Here is a 15469-nt window from a genome sequence, read left to right on the forward strand (position 1 = left end):
TATCGGCACTCCAATCATGGATCAGCGGCTATGGTAGCCTAGCCCAGTGGACTGGCAACCAAACCACCAGATTGAGGGGGGAGGGGCTGTGTATTAATTTAAAATGTTTTACTAAGTTTTTATGGTAAAATTTTTACAACAGTATTTTTAAAGTTTAAAAAAATTTACAATGAAACAAATATGATAAAATGTTGAAAATATTTTTCTATAAAAATTTTACCGCAAAATAAACCGAGGATGGTTATTTACTATTAGCCTTAGGCACGAACGAGTTATGCACATGGTTAACAACTAGTGTATTTATTTTTAATTCCAGTTGGTAATAATTTTTTATTTATTTAAAATAAGTAACTATGTAATAATTATAGAGTTGAAAATTTGACTAGTTATAAATATGTATAAAATTAAGGTATACTTGATATATTTTTCAATTTAACTATTTTACCCCCCCTTTTTTTTTTTTTAAATTCCAAACTGTCATGGTCTTTAAACCGTTTGCTAAAATACTTTTGCATGCTTAATTTTTTATTATTATTTTTGACCATCAATTTTAACTAAACTATATATAAGGGTAGGTATGACAATAGTAAAAAGTGGAAACCAAATACTCCTACGCCAATTATAAATTTATATGTGTATATATATATATATATATATATTAATAAGTAAACCTGAGAGAAAATCTAATTAAATTATAAATTGAATTTCAATTGTTGTCTAATTTTGTGCCATGTATCCCATTAAGGTTTTTATTTATTTATTTATTTTTTTAATGTGAGTTAATGAGGTGCAAAAGATGAAGGGTCTAATCTAAATAAATCATCAAAAACTCAATTTAAAAAAAAAATGGTTAACTCGTGTATATCCAAAAGAAATAATTAAAAAAATAAAATAGAGAAATAGAGTATAATTTGAATCAATATATGTATGTAATTGTAATTTTTTTTTAATTGTACCGTGCATATGCATGGATTATACACTAGAATATATTAATAGCCAAAACTAAGAAAAAATCTAATTAAATTCTAAATTGGAGTCTAATATTGTGTCGCGTGTCTTATTTAATTTTTAAATTTGTGTGTCAAATGAATTATTAGGTGCAAAAATCAAAGCGTCTAAATTCAATTAGATTCTAAATTGAATTTTAATTGGAGTTCAATTTTGCTTAATCAAATATATATATATATATATATATATATATGCAATTGTGATTATTTTTTAAATTGGAGTTCAATTTTGCTTAATCAAATATATATATATATATATATATATATATGCAATTGTGATTATTTTTTAATGTACCTGTGCATATGCACAAGATTACACATTAGTATAAATAATAGATTATTCCTACATTATTCTATTATATCAATACGCGGCACTGTTGACTCATGTAATTGGTAACCATTAGGAAAAAATTACAGATTACACCCCTAAATTTTGAGAGTGTTTAAATTTTACACTCTGAATTTTTAGAATTTGCAATTTACCCTAAACATTATACACAATGTTTTTATTAAAATAATACAAGCGTGAGCCCTTTTAATGGAAAAAAAATAGTATTTAATAAGGATTTAGTTCCGGTCAATGCCATTAGTACTGTTAGTGTGTATTTTGAATTAAGGACCCTATGCGGCAATCAGCTGCATCTAGGAATGTAATACACCTCCAAAAAAGAAAATCAAAGGCTTAAATTTTGACTTTCATACCAAAAATATGTGTCCTAGTATCTTCCCTTATCTAACCCTAACTATCCTAAAAAATAATACATCCATAGTTCTAATTGGCAGGCAGAAATCTTAGAGGCTCTTCTCTCTCATTGGAGGATAGTTGCAAGAAAGTCACTAGAAAACAGCCAATTTTCATCAAAATAATTTATTTGGCAACCAAAAAAATAGAAATCAAGCATTTTTAGACCAAACCAATAACTCAAAACAGTTGGTCTACAGTAACGTATGCGGTTAGAAAGGAAAGCCTTGCATTATATTTGATCTTACAATAGGGTCAAACCAGCCAAGATGATACTCCCAGAATTAATCATGACAACATGAACATAGCGCAATGCCCATTAGGCTTTCCTACCACATAACCCCCCATGTGAAAGTCTAAAAATGAACATTTTAACAACTAAAGGTCCAAATTTGGCTATATTCATAAGACTTTCTTAAAATCGAATTAATCGTAAACAGTCATGACACCAATTTAGTGATGCAAATACTCACCCTCTAAAAATAAATTCAGAACCAAATCTTCTATACTTCAACCAAATGAACCTTTGTATGACCTAAAACCCATATTAAGAAAATCAAATAAAAAGAGAGAGAGATTGAGGAACAAATCTTTAAAACTTTAATCAACCGATCCTAGTTGTTTACTTTCCGAGGATGAGAATGTGAAGGGAAAGTAGGCTCGAATCATGACCATGAAGAGGAGATGGTGTTGGGTTGTTTGAATAACAAAAGCAAGATTAAAATTTGAAAAATCAACTCAAAGATACATAATTCACAAAGATTTGGAGAGAGCGAACCCATGAAAAGAAAACCCAACATTATAGTATAGAGAATGTTATCCCCTAAAAATCAATACCCAAATAGTAATGTTAACCTTCAAAGATCTTTCAATACCTAACACATTCTTGAAAAAGGCATCAACCATAGATTCATAGGGATAATGACACAAATATTCAAAAATATTGTAAGAGAACCAAAAAAAAAAAAAATCCATGCAAGAGAAATGGAAACAAGAATTGCCTAGATTGTGAGGAATTCTGGAGGCTTTTGATGTTTACTTTGAAACTGTAAAGCAACAACAACAGAGTAAAGAGACTAAGAATCAATACCTATATAGCAATGAAACTTTAAATTACGAAAAAAAAAAAAGGGAAGAATAAAAAAAGATTTAAGCCCCAAATAAGTTACAAAATTTCAAACTTTTCCCTTCTATATAAATATATACATTTCTCAGCTACCGAATCACAACATATCCACAAACACAAAACAGATCGAACCGAATCAAACCAAAAAATATAAAACTAAACAAAATTAACATAAGCAAGAAATTATATATACTGCTCTTATACAAAACAACTCACATATTTTGTTGCACGTACAATTAATAATAACAAAAAAACTTATTTGAACATTTATAGAAAAACTTCATAGACACTCGTTAATGTACCTTGAATTTTCAAATCACAGGCAAGAGTAGTTGGTCTTAACAGTTTTGCCTTCTTCATTAACTTTTTCCTTCATCTTCAATCTAAAAATAAGAAGATTCATAATTTCCAAATACTCATATTTTTACAAAATCAATAAAATTCTGAACTGTAAAGGGCAGTCAAATTATAATTTTTTAAGAGAGGGTTCAGTAAAAAATTGAGAAGAAGGTGCTTAGCTCAAAAATCAAAATGAATGTAATAAGCAAAGCCCAAAATCCATCAGCAGTCCACAATTTAAAGTTTAGCTCTTTTAACTTTTATTTTAACTCACAAACGCACTTAGGAGCAACAAAGTAATTTTGGGTCTATAAAGAGAGAGGCTGCCATTTAAGCCTTTCCAGCGTTGTTTTGCCAAATACAAGCAGCTCAATTGTCCTTATTTATATATATATATATATATATATATTAGTATTATGCCCATGCGATGCACGGTTTGATAAAAAAATTATATATAAATTTTAATATATATATATATATATATTGATAATATAATCAAATTTAATAACAAATAGAATAGTAAAAATATTTTTTAAAATTAAGTTACATGGAAAATGTATATTATGTAAGTTTTTTTTTTTTTGAAAAAAAAAGATATTATAAAGTATTTTTAAAAATTATGGCAAGTTTTAAATTTCTTAAAGCTCTTAGTAGTAAAATTGTAATTTAATTATGTGTGTGCCGGGGGAGGGGAGGACTTAAAAATCTTTCCATTATACTTACTAAAAATCTTGTATATATGATCAAAAACAAATTCCATAAATTACAAAAATGTAAGTATTTAGATTGTAATGTAAATATTTACTTATAAATTACCAGTCATAGCCATTTTAATGTTTCCATAAGTGAGGAAATAATCTGCATAATCAATTAAGAACATCAAATCAAAAAATAATATCAATAATCAAGATGAATTGCATTATCTAAAATTAAAAAAAAAAATCATATAATTTAAGCAATAATTGAACTACGTTAATAGAAAAATAGATACTCATAAAAAAAAAATGAAGATAGTTCTTCTCACATAAATCTCCTAATTTCATATGGTGGATGAGTTTCATCCCAAATAGATTAAGTGATAAAATTTTGACTAAAAAAAAAACTCCATAAATTATATATATATATATATATAAATATCTAAACCTTCTAGGGTACCACAATCAAAATAATCTAAAAAATAGATAAATAAAAGTGCATAAAGAGAAACAAAAATTGTATTGCAATGTAAATGTAAAAGTTTACATATAAATTACTTGTCTAGTCATTTTGATATTTCCAAAACTGAGAAAATAATCTACACAATCAATTAAGAACATCAAATAAAAAAATACATCAATAATTGAGATGAATTGCATTATGTAAAATATTTTAAAAAAATCATAGAATTTAAGTAATAATTGAACTATGTTAATAGAAAAATAGAAATGCAAAATAATAATAATAATAATAATAATAATAATAATAATAATAATAAAAAGAAGATAACTATTCTCACCAAAAAAGCCAAATCCTTCATTCTAAAGTTCTTCACTTAATTTTGGTTTTTTATTGATTGATTTTAGCATTCTTAAATAGTAGAGTAGAGTAGAGTAGACTTAGAGAGTTTTAGTTCAACTCACATTGCTGTTTTTTTTTTTTTTTTTTTTTAATCCAAAAAAAAATTGGTAGATAATAGGTGTAGTAATATAACTTAAATGAAAAAAAAAAAAAAAAGAATAGATGAAGATGAAGATTTTGGATTGTGATCAAATTAAGAAGAAATAGACGAAGAAAAGAATTTGGATTGTAATTAAATTAATTTTTTTATCAACTTAGAAATTATAGGAGAAGAAGATAAGAAAAAAAATATATCTATTTTTTTTTTATGTGTAGTAATTTGGTATTTGTTTATTGATTGATTTTAGCATTCTTAAATAGTTTTAGTTCAACTCAATTTCTCTTGGATTTAAACTTAATTTGTGGAGGTGTGAAAAATAATCACCTTAACTCAATCATATATTAAGTTGCTTTTTTTTTTTTTTTTTTTTAATCCAGAAGAAGATAAGAAAAAAAAATCTATAGAATATTGCTGCAATTTAAGATGTATTAGACCTCTTTAATTGCAAGTTGAAACCTTATACATTGTTTTTCTAGGAAACAAACATCTCAAAACCCAATCCGTAGAAGCAAGTGTTTGGATTACACTACATTGCAACCTTTGACCAAAAGTCTAAAGTTAATCTAATTTTATTTCAATTCAAATACATAATCCTTAAAGGAAACTGCAAGGAGACATATTAAGAACATCAAATGTAATTCAACTGTAATCTAATTAAGATTTGTATCACGTGAAGTAACTTTATCTTCAACATATTTAATTATATTTTTCCCAATTCTAAAATCTCTCATAACTCCACGTTAACCAAAAAAAAAAAAAAGGATAAAAATTACATGAATTATAAAAGAAGTAGTTGATATGAAAACACAACTGCTACTTTATTCCCAAAAAAAAAAAAAGTTGATAAGAACTAAATTTAAGATATATTTTATCAACTTAGAAATTATAGGAGAAGAAAAATTTTATATATTTTTAAAATCTAAAAATCTAAAATTTTTTGCAATATGGTGAAACCACTTAACGCAACCACAGTGTCTAAACTTAGCTTTTATTATATAGTATATAATATGATATATATATATATATATGGAGTTTAAATCCTAAAACATATTCCACTATGCGTGCCACTAATTAAAAATAATAGCTAGAGCCTTAAAGATGAATTGACATCACCCTATACAAAAAGTGCTTGAAAGTTTGTAGGGAAAAGGTTTTGAGTCGAGAGATTATCCAAACGAATCAATGCATCCTCATATATATATATATACACACACACACACACACACATAGAGTTTAAATCCTAAAATATATTCCACTGTGCATGTCACTAATTAAAAGGGAATAACTGGGAGCCTTAAAATTGAATCGACACCACCCTATACAAAGTTCACAAGTGTATGCAGAGAAAAGGTTTTGAGTCGAGAGATTATCCAAACGAATTAATGCGCCCTCACAGACCCAATCTCTCGAAGCTTATTACCACAATAACAGTACCACTACAGCACTAGTCTATGTCTATCAGTACTTGTACTAGTGCCATGCCATCCCACGAGAAATTATTAGCTCCTCCGGGAGGACAGTTGAGCTGGTCCTCCCAAGTAATCACAACCAATAATAAAAGGCCATCTGTTAAAATAATGCTAACTCAGCTTCCTAACTGGCAAAGCAAAAAAAGCCAAACTATTTTTAAACCCAAATTATATTGTTTGAAGTTTGAACACCCAAATTCATTTTATTTTTACCGCTCCATCCTTGGGATTTTTAAGAAAATAACCACTAATCCCAAACAATATCATTAGTTAGACAAACTTTCAAACAAATTTTATTTTTAACAATTCGAGTCCTTTGAAGTCGATTTTCCTGTGCATTCTCTGTTTCACCAGGAGCTGAGGCGGAGGAGTAGGTTACAGTACGCACAGAAATCGACTCCAGAGGAGACGACTCGTATGCACAGAAATCGTCCTCTGGAGTCGATTTGTGTACATACAAGTCATTTCTTCTGGAGTCGATTTCTGTGCCCCTTTTAGATGTCTCATCCCAGTCTCTTCCATGGCAGAGGGGTGGCAGGGAGTCACGTGCACAGCTGGAAATCGTCTCCTCTGGACTCGATTTCTAAGAATTGTCACATCCCTTCCACGTGTTGCCATCATGGGTCCCAACTGGGGACCTTTTTCCTTCTTACCTGGTCACACCTTTAGCTCCTTTTTGAACATATCAACTCTTCATAAAACTCCTCTTCATAAACAAACAACACTCCTCTTCATCAACTCTTCTTCCTGCTCTCTCTCACTTGCACTCACACAACACTCATCATCTCAGGTAATGTGATTATTTTGCTAGTTTTTTTTTTTTGAAGAAATTTTTTTAAACATATTAGGAAAGTTTTGTTTTTGTTATTTGTTAGTGTAAATATTGTGATTAAATTGTTAATATATTGTAATTTTTTTTTTGTTACTTGCTAGTTTTTTTTTGACACATTATATACACACATTTATAAGATCATGAATACTAAAAGATCATGAATACATTATATACTTTAAGATCATGAATACATTATATACACACATACACTAACAAAAACACATTATATACTTTTAAGATCATGAATACATTACATACACACATTATATACACACATTTACACTAACAAAAACACATTATATACTTTAAGATCATGAATACATGATATACACACATTATATTATGATTATGGGAATATTTAGAACTAAATATTGTGATATTACAACATATTGGGAATTTGTTTTTATTAGTGTAAATATTGTGATTAAATTATTTGCTAAGTTTTTTTTTTTTTTTTTAAATTAATATTGTGATTATTGGGAATATTTAGTACAAAATATTGTGATTAATTATGTTATTACGACATATGGGAATATTTATTTTGGTTGTTAGTATAAATATTGTGATAATATGCTAAGTTTTTTTAAAAAATTACTATTGTGATGTATTGGGAATATTTAGTACTAAATATTGTGATCAATTGTTAGGTATATTTAGTATTTTTAGGTCTTTATCATGGATATGAAATGGATTATGAGTTGATACCTAAGATAGTATTTGTAACAAAGATTTCAATAGATAACTGGTTGGTATATAATATTTTTGTTCATCATAACTTATTTGAATGGGTTTTGAAAGTCATGCCCCTAGAATGATTTGAAATTTTTAAAGAATATGAATTTGGTAATGACTATTTTTGTAAGATTACTAAAGGTGAGTATATGCAAATTTGGTTGAGGTTAGTGTTGTTGGCATTTCATACGCAAAGTTTTGTGATTAATGTTGATTGAGCGTTATGAATTTGTAACTAACACAATTGCACTTGATGATCTATAGGTTGACAATGATCCTTATAAATATATACTACGGTGGACCCCTTACCAATACCAACCCTTATGACGGATCCTCATTTCAAGGTCCGGGTATGCAGTGCTACTATATGATGATACGCCTAAACTAAAGACCCTGAATGAGCTGAAAGTAAAAATTATGGAAGAGTTGCAAGTGAACCCTGCTTTGCATGACAAACATATTACTTTCCGTTCTCCATATGAAGTCCTCAATCAATGCATTAATTACAGAAATATGGAGATAACAGAGGACAAACATGTGAAATTCATGTTTAGTAAGATGCAGAAATGGGAACAAACAGCAATTTTGAGTTGTACGTCACTTTGAAGCCGCGTGCGGAAGTCGGCGTAGAGGAAGAAATTGTACAAACAACTACATCTCTACAATTGCAGTCCTAGATGATCAATGCACCACATTGAGAGGCTATACACCCCCTTTTCAAGGACACTAGCAACAATTGAGAGCGAACTTGGAAATAGATATGAAGATCAATTTTATACACATCGAGGTGAATCCTCTACAGTTCCAGTAGTTGAAGATGAAGATGAAGACTGTTTTGGGGAAGATCCTAACGATAGAGATGAGTACAAAGAGAGGATTGATAATGGTGACTTTGACAGGGGTGTTGATGATCATGAAATTTCTCCAATTCCTGATGTTGATGATATGGCTGAATGTGATGAAGATGATGCGGACGCTAATGTCAGAGTTCAGCATGTTACAAATACGACCCCTGTTTATGAACCTCTTGCCTCATCATTTTATAAAAATACTTGGAAAAATATGGTTGATCCTGAAGTTGTTCAGCATGCATTTGGTTCTTCTTGGAATGCGGACATGAATTTTGCGAAAGGGTTGATTTTTGAGAATAAAGAAGCGGTGAAACGTGCATTAACAATTTACGCCGCAAAGCATAACAGAAACATTATCACTAGTTGGTCACCCAAAAGTAGACTATCTATGAAATGCGTCGATGAGTCATGCATATGGTACGTTGGGGTAGTCGAGAAGCCTGAACATAGTCTATGGATGGTCACATCTTATAGGGGTCCTCACAGTTGTACACCCCTTGCCATGGCCCTTGATGGCAGAATGATGAACTGTAATTTTCTTGCAGCAGAATTTGTTCCATTGTTGCAAGAAAAACACACGACAACAATTTATCACCTCAGAGATTTCATTAAAGGGAAGTATTATGGGCATAAGCTTTCTTACTATAAGATATGGGATGCGAAACAATGAGCTATTGCAAAGATATTTGGGGATTGGGAAGAGTCTTACCAAAGGTTGAGAAAGTTATTGTTGGCATACTTGGATCAAGAACCTGGCACCCGGTTCTGGTATCACACCATACCTAGGGACGAGTTCGGTGATACAATATTGCGCTATGTATTTTGGGCTTTCGCTCCATGCATTGAAGGATTTAGACATTGTAAGTCAGTGATCGGTATTGATGGGACCCATTTGTATGGTAAATATCGAGGGGTGTTGTTGATTGCAATGGCCACCGATGCCAACAACAAGGTTTTGCCTCTCGCCTTTGCCGTTGTGGACAAAGAGTCAGGGCCTAGTTGGGGGTGGTTTTTAGAATGCCTCAGGAATGCACTGGGGGATGTGATAGCAGATAAGGACATATGCATAATTTCTGACCGACATAAGGGTATTCAAAATGCAATTGCAAACTGGCCTAGAGACGATGATGGACGAGTACGAGTAGTTCACAGATATTGCCTTCGACATGTTGCTAACAACTTCAACACGCATTTTCAGGATGCCACTTTAAAGTCATTGGCCTTGCAAGCGGGGTATGCTACTCAGGAAGCTAAATTTGAGTTGTACATGCAACCTATCAAGGAAGCCGAGATCGAGGCCCTTAGGAAGAAACGGAGAACCGAGCGGCAGGAAAGTGAGCTCGACTCCTCCATCATGCCATACACATATCTAATGAAAGAGGATTTACAAATGTGGACCCAGCTATATGATGGTGGATACCGTTATGGGGCTATGACAACGAATGTCTCGGAGTGCTTCAATGGAGTACTCAAAGGTGCCCATGGCCAACCCATTGCTGCAATGGTTGAATTCATACACAGCAAACTTGTTGCGTATTTCCATGATCGACACAAAGGAATTACTCATGATCTCTCAAATGCCAAGGTATGGAGTAAATATGCCTTAGAAATCTATGGAAAAAACCTGCAAAAATCTATTTCACACCAAATAGCAGTGTATAATAATCAGAATGGTATATATCAAGTAATTACGGCATACAACATCAATAGCTCTGGAGGGGGACACCATAGTCATGAAGTAAACATAATAGCCAGAACATGTCGTTGTGGAAAGTGGCAAAATCGAAAGATCCTTTGTTCTCATGCAACTAAAGCTCTTCAGCACTTGGGGCAAGATGCGACTACATATATTGACCCATGTTATAGTTTGGAGAATGTTATTCGCACCTACTCACATCCATTTGTGGTGCCAATGTCAGATACATTGTGGAGGGATGTGGACGGTCCAAAGTGGGTGCCTGACCCAAACCTGTTGCGGGGCAAAGGTCGACCTGTGGCATCTAGGATATGGAATGAGATGGATGGGGTTCGGCAAGAACTAGGAACCTGGAGGCCAGATTCTGACTTGAGGGAGATTCAACAAAAGCAGAGCTGTGGACTGTGTCATCAACATGGGCATAACCGTAGAAGATGTCCGCTTTCCTGTGGGGCTTCGACAAGCGGTAATGATCCAAACTAGGTAAGTGATGCTTTCATATAAAATGCCATTATGGACATCAATTAAATGTTGTTGCCTTGATTTCAGCATATTTAAATTAGAAAATGGCTAGATATTAAAACCAATCTTGCATGTATAAAACCAATGATTTTAGGGCTACTAGTAGAATTTCTAAAATTTCTTTCATATCTAATCCACTTCAACCTATTCCACCCACCACCAAAAGAAAGAACCCAAAATAAAAATTACAAAAAAATTCAATTCTTCATTGTACTTTCAAACAACAAATTAGTATCTTCCATGATCCATGTCAAATTTGTTGTATAGAATTGCATGAATTGCCAAAAGTGCCATAAATTTATATTGTTCAGAGCAGAAGGCATTGCAATGTAGTACATTGATTGCTGAGCATATTTATACCACAAAAATTAGGAAATAGGTATCAACAAAATGGATAAGAACGGATAAGGTTAACTAGAGATGGGTTTGTGCCATGGTTATGCTTGGCGTGTTCTGGTAGGGAATGATCCTCATGAAGCTGATCTTTAGAGCAAGTGTTAAAGAATTCGCTAGCAGCAGATCCCTCATTTAATAGGTGAAAAAGTATAAATTTCTATTTCTCCACTCAGTAATAAAAAGGAGCATAAAGGCACCCCTAAAAGAAAAAAAGAACCACATAGGTGAATTAGAGAGGGGTAAGAAGGGTAGGATGGGGGGAAAGAGTTCCTTTTGCATTGTCAATAGATCTTTCCAAGGATGTGAAAACCCTTTCCATAAATCCTAGCAAGGTTAAACATAAAAATGCCAACACCATAAAAACAACAAATATATGAACAAAAAAGGTCAATTAAGTGTGAGAGACATGATGGCCTCTAAAAGCTGAGAATTCATCCTAAATTTAGCTAAATGAATCCATGTAGGCTCAAAAGGGCTCTCTTCGAAATTGAAAGCTCCATTTTGGTCCACCCGAAGTGAGTGAGTATAATTTAGTATAACCATCTCAATCATAGACATTAAAAACAACAGTGAGAAAGTACAAACTAATAATAAGAATATGGGAGAAATTCCAACATCCATACCAGTTCCAAGACAATATTTGCATCTTTTATGCTCCTGTTGTTTTACATTGTTTATTTCAACCACCATCAATGCTGAGATCACTTTAACTGCTCCTCTAGAGAATGATGCTACAATGGGATCAACCTGACTGCAGTTTATGACAGGAAAGGTGGTAAATAAATAAAACTACAAACAGCAATGTATTGGCATCATTTCAAATATTAATATCAAGGTAGATAACAGATAACATGCATCTCATTTGACCTAAAGTCTGAAACTACTTACTAGATCCTTGAAAATTATAATTGTCTTAGTTTCAAATCTCAATCCATCCTTGCAAGATTATTGAAATGCCCTTTTCTAAAGTTTGAAGCTTTTTGCTTGGAGAACAAAATTAACAGCAATAATATGTGCAAATAAATCAACAAGCAATACATTTTTATTTCCAAGCCTAGTCTACGATCTTACTCATTAAAAAAAAAAAAAAAGGTTTTGATCTACTACCTAAGAATGAATTATAAGTATCATACTTCCAAGCGTCTTCTTATTTTCTTCTGTAAAAATTTACAACATGTTAAAAAAATTTTAATTTAAAAAAGTTCTCATTCTTGGCTAGTTGTTTGGAAAATCTAAAATTTAATACCTAGACAATATTTGGAGGATGGGGCAGTCAAAAAACAGGTTGTAGTTAATGTTTCTTGAATTCCCTTTTTTGGCAAGAATTTTGTGCCAATACAAGTTTAGTGACAGCCAACAAAAAACTCTCTATTGTCAACAATTTTAAGTTTTAAGCAATACCATTCCCTTATCCAAACAAAGCACAAAAGATAATGGAAAGCCAGTTAATATGCTTATCTACAGATTAATCACCACCAATCATTTTTCTCAGATTGAAAATATATTCCAAATTATGTTTTTTATATATAACATAATTATCTCAAAATAACATACCATAATTATTTTTCATTTGAATAGCCCTTAAGCAGTGACATAATTTCAGTCATTTTACAATTGAAGTGTATCACTTAAAATACTTCAAGGAGCTGGTCAAAAATTTCTATCTTCAGAACAAGGCAATTGCTTACATTTACATTAATTGTAGAGACATTACTAAAATTGGTTGGAGGCCAACAAATACAAGTGGAAAAGAAATTGATTCATGGATGATGAGTCTAGGTTCTGAACCACATATAAGTTATAGATAATGTAGTTTTTTGGTCATGAAAGTTTTCATGATTTTTTAAACATATTCCTACAAGCAGTTTCACAAAGGGCAATTGAGAAATAGTTCATATGTACCATAGTGACGAAGATGAAAATCAAACTCGAGACTAACAAAACTAGAGAAACTAAGTGATAAGAGACCAAGATATGAGCTGTACCTCAACTGCATTGGTAGATGCATGCTTTGGATAAAATCTTCATATGATGTGCCTCCTATTCCCAGCGTAAGCTCCAACTGAGTTACAAAAAGGGAAGCATTAGGGGACAAGAAATTCAGAAACCTAAAGTGATCCATGTTTCCCAAAGAATGAAGAATGATTTGATAATTGATATGCATCCTCATTTTCTCATGATTAAAATTCTGTAGATTTGTTGACCATCCGAAAATCACAATATTATGGGGCAACTTTTGGAAAGCTTTCTCTTACATTAAGTGTGACCTTCAACCCCATGCATTCTTTAGTTAGGTATGACAAGATTATTGGTCTTCACAAAGAAATGGCACTTAGCAATCATGTTTTTTTATGAAGTGTATTGTCACTTTAAATTCCTAGTTTGACTATAAAACTTTAGGACTGTTCACCTGCTTCTCAAGTTTGTTTGTGCTCTTGACAGATGCTCTATCAAATGGGTTTGTATCTCCTATTTCCTTCCCATCAGCAAGGACTAAACTTTTTTTTTTTTTTTTGAGAGTTAGCAAGGACTAAACTTGAATATTATTAAGACCATCTTTTCCTTATTTTGATGTGATTTGGCAAATCAGATCACAGGTGTTTTGCCCTTTTGGTCTAATATTGAAAGTAATGCCCCAGCATGGTTCCATTGAACATATTCTATTTGGATTTTGGAAATCAAAAAACTAAAGCTATGGAATCCATTACATCAAAACCTAAAGTCTATTGTAGTTGATAAAGAGTAATCATCATGGAGTGTGAATATCATAAAGTTGAATTTCTAAGGAGACAATTGCAGTCAAAACATGGAACCATACATTAAACTGCAAAATACAAACCAATGTTCATTCCTACACTTGTATTAGGAATGTCTTACTTCTTACCAACCAAACACTTTGTATCATTTTTCATTTCCACTACACAATGTTCATTTCTTTCAATTTTTGTCTTATTACCTATTAAAAATAAAAAATAAAGCATCATTGATCTAATGGCAATTCTATATAACTTTTCCTTTCACTTTAGAAACCCAGCCCTTATCTTATGGACCATATTTATTTCAATCTCCTGGTTGGAAATTAAATTGATTCCAATGCAAAAAAAATCTATTCATTGTGAAAATACTATTTAGTTTATTAAGGCACGCTTACCAGAAGCAGCAACAAGAGCTGCATTGGCCCTTTTCTCTATTTCTTGGTTGTCCTTTCTTCCAGATGTTGATAAAGGCTTGCGACTCACATCTTTACTTGGTTGAGAACCAGATGTATCCACCCCTCCTTCACGTTTCTACCGGGCTTGCTCAGCCATTAGTTGCCATTTTGAAAGCATGTCATCTCCTCCAACAGCAGCACGGGCTACAACGTTTGCTGACCTTGTCCTCATTTTGTCATATTCCTCTTTGTTTGCTTGTACCGAAGCAAATATCAAAGTCAAGAATTTTGATATTTGGTTGAGTGGTGAAGATATAAATGAATTATCTTGTATACCTTAAGTGATTTACCACGACCATCATCTTTCTCCTTGTCACCATTAACTCCATTATTACCCTCAGGCTGCATTTGGAGAGATATATCATACAATATCAAATATATAGAACTTTAATTAGACCCAAAGTAAACATTTGTGTGTATTTTACCACATTCAAAAGAAGTATATTGCAATATGCTCATTTAAAGAAGGGATACTTTAAGAATTTAGTTCGTTGTCTCATAAAGTGCAAGGGCACTCACATCATTCAGTCTCCGCAACTTCTCTACTTCAGCCTGTTTTTTTTCCCATTCCTCCCTAGCTTTCCTATTCATTGTCATGATTTGTTGTTGAACATCTGAGGTGACAACAGTTCGGTGTCTTGGTTTCTCAATATCAACCCGCTACAATGATCCACAAAAATTCAGAACCATTTAATCACCGATAATTCAAGTGAGAATAAAAAAAGAGGAAAAAACCTGACCTGTTTTGACAGTCTGATTAGATTACTTATTAGTTCACGCATTCTTTCCTCCACGCACTGAAGGTTTAGTTGCATTGCATAAGAAAACATGTAACTTGTAAGCTTTAATAAAGAAAAAGGACCAAATATCTAGCAGCTCACCAGTGACA

The 15469-nt window shown here is 31.9% G+C and overlaps 1 protein-coding gene and 1 long non-coding RNA gene across 2 annotated transcripts; one reads left to right on the forward strand and one right to left on the reverse strand.

Moving 5' to 3' along the window:
• The first annotated feature begins 9683 nt into the window (after positions 1 to 9683).
• On the forward strand, positions 9684 to 10934 carry LOC111993334 (uncharacterized). The gene has a single exon (XM_024025182.2). It carries the CDS (start codon positions 9684 to 9686, stop codon positions 10932 to 10934), a length of 1251 nt encoding a protein of 416 aa, XP_023880950.2.
• A 4225-nt stretch (positions 10935 to 15159) lies between these two features.
• LOC111993311 (uncharacterized) lies at positions 15160 to 15371 on the reverse strand. Its single transcript, XR_002880948.2, has 2 exons — positions 15321 to 15371; positions 15160 to 15240 (listed from the first exon to the last, which is right to left on the reverse strand). It is a non-coding gene; the product is annotated as an uncharacterized LOC111993311 (long non-coding RNA).
• Between the last annotated feature and the right edge of the window lie 98 nt (positions 15372 to 15469).

The sequence above is a fragment of the Quercus suber genome, unplaced genomic scaffold (genome assembly GCF_002906115.3).
Source record: "Quercus suber isolate HL8 unplaced genomic scaffold, Cork oak 2.0 scaffold_151, whole genome shotgun sequence".
NCBI lineage: Eukaryota > Viridiplantae > Streptophyta > Magnoliopsida > Fagales > Fagaceae > Quercus > Quercus suber.

Coding starts and splice junctions, on each gene's coding strand:
- LOC111993334 (XM_024025182.2), top strand. CDS start 9,684: ATGGCCACCGATGCCAACAACAAGGTTTTGCCTCTCGCCTTTGCCGTT.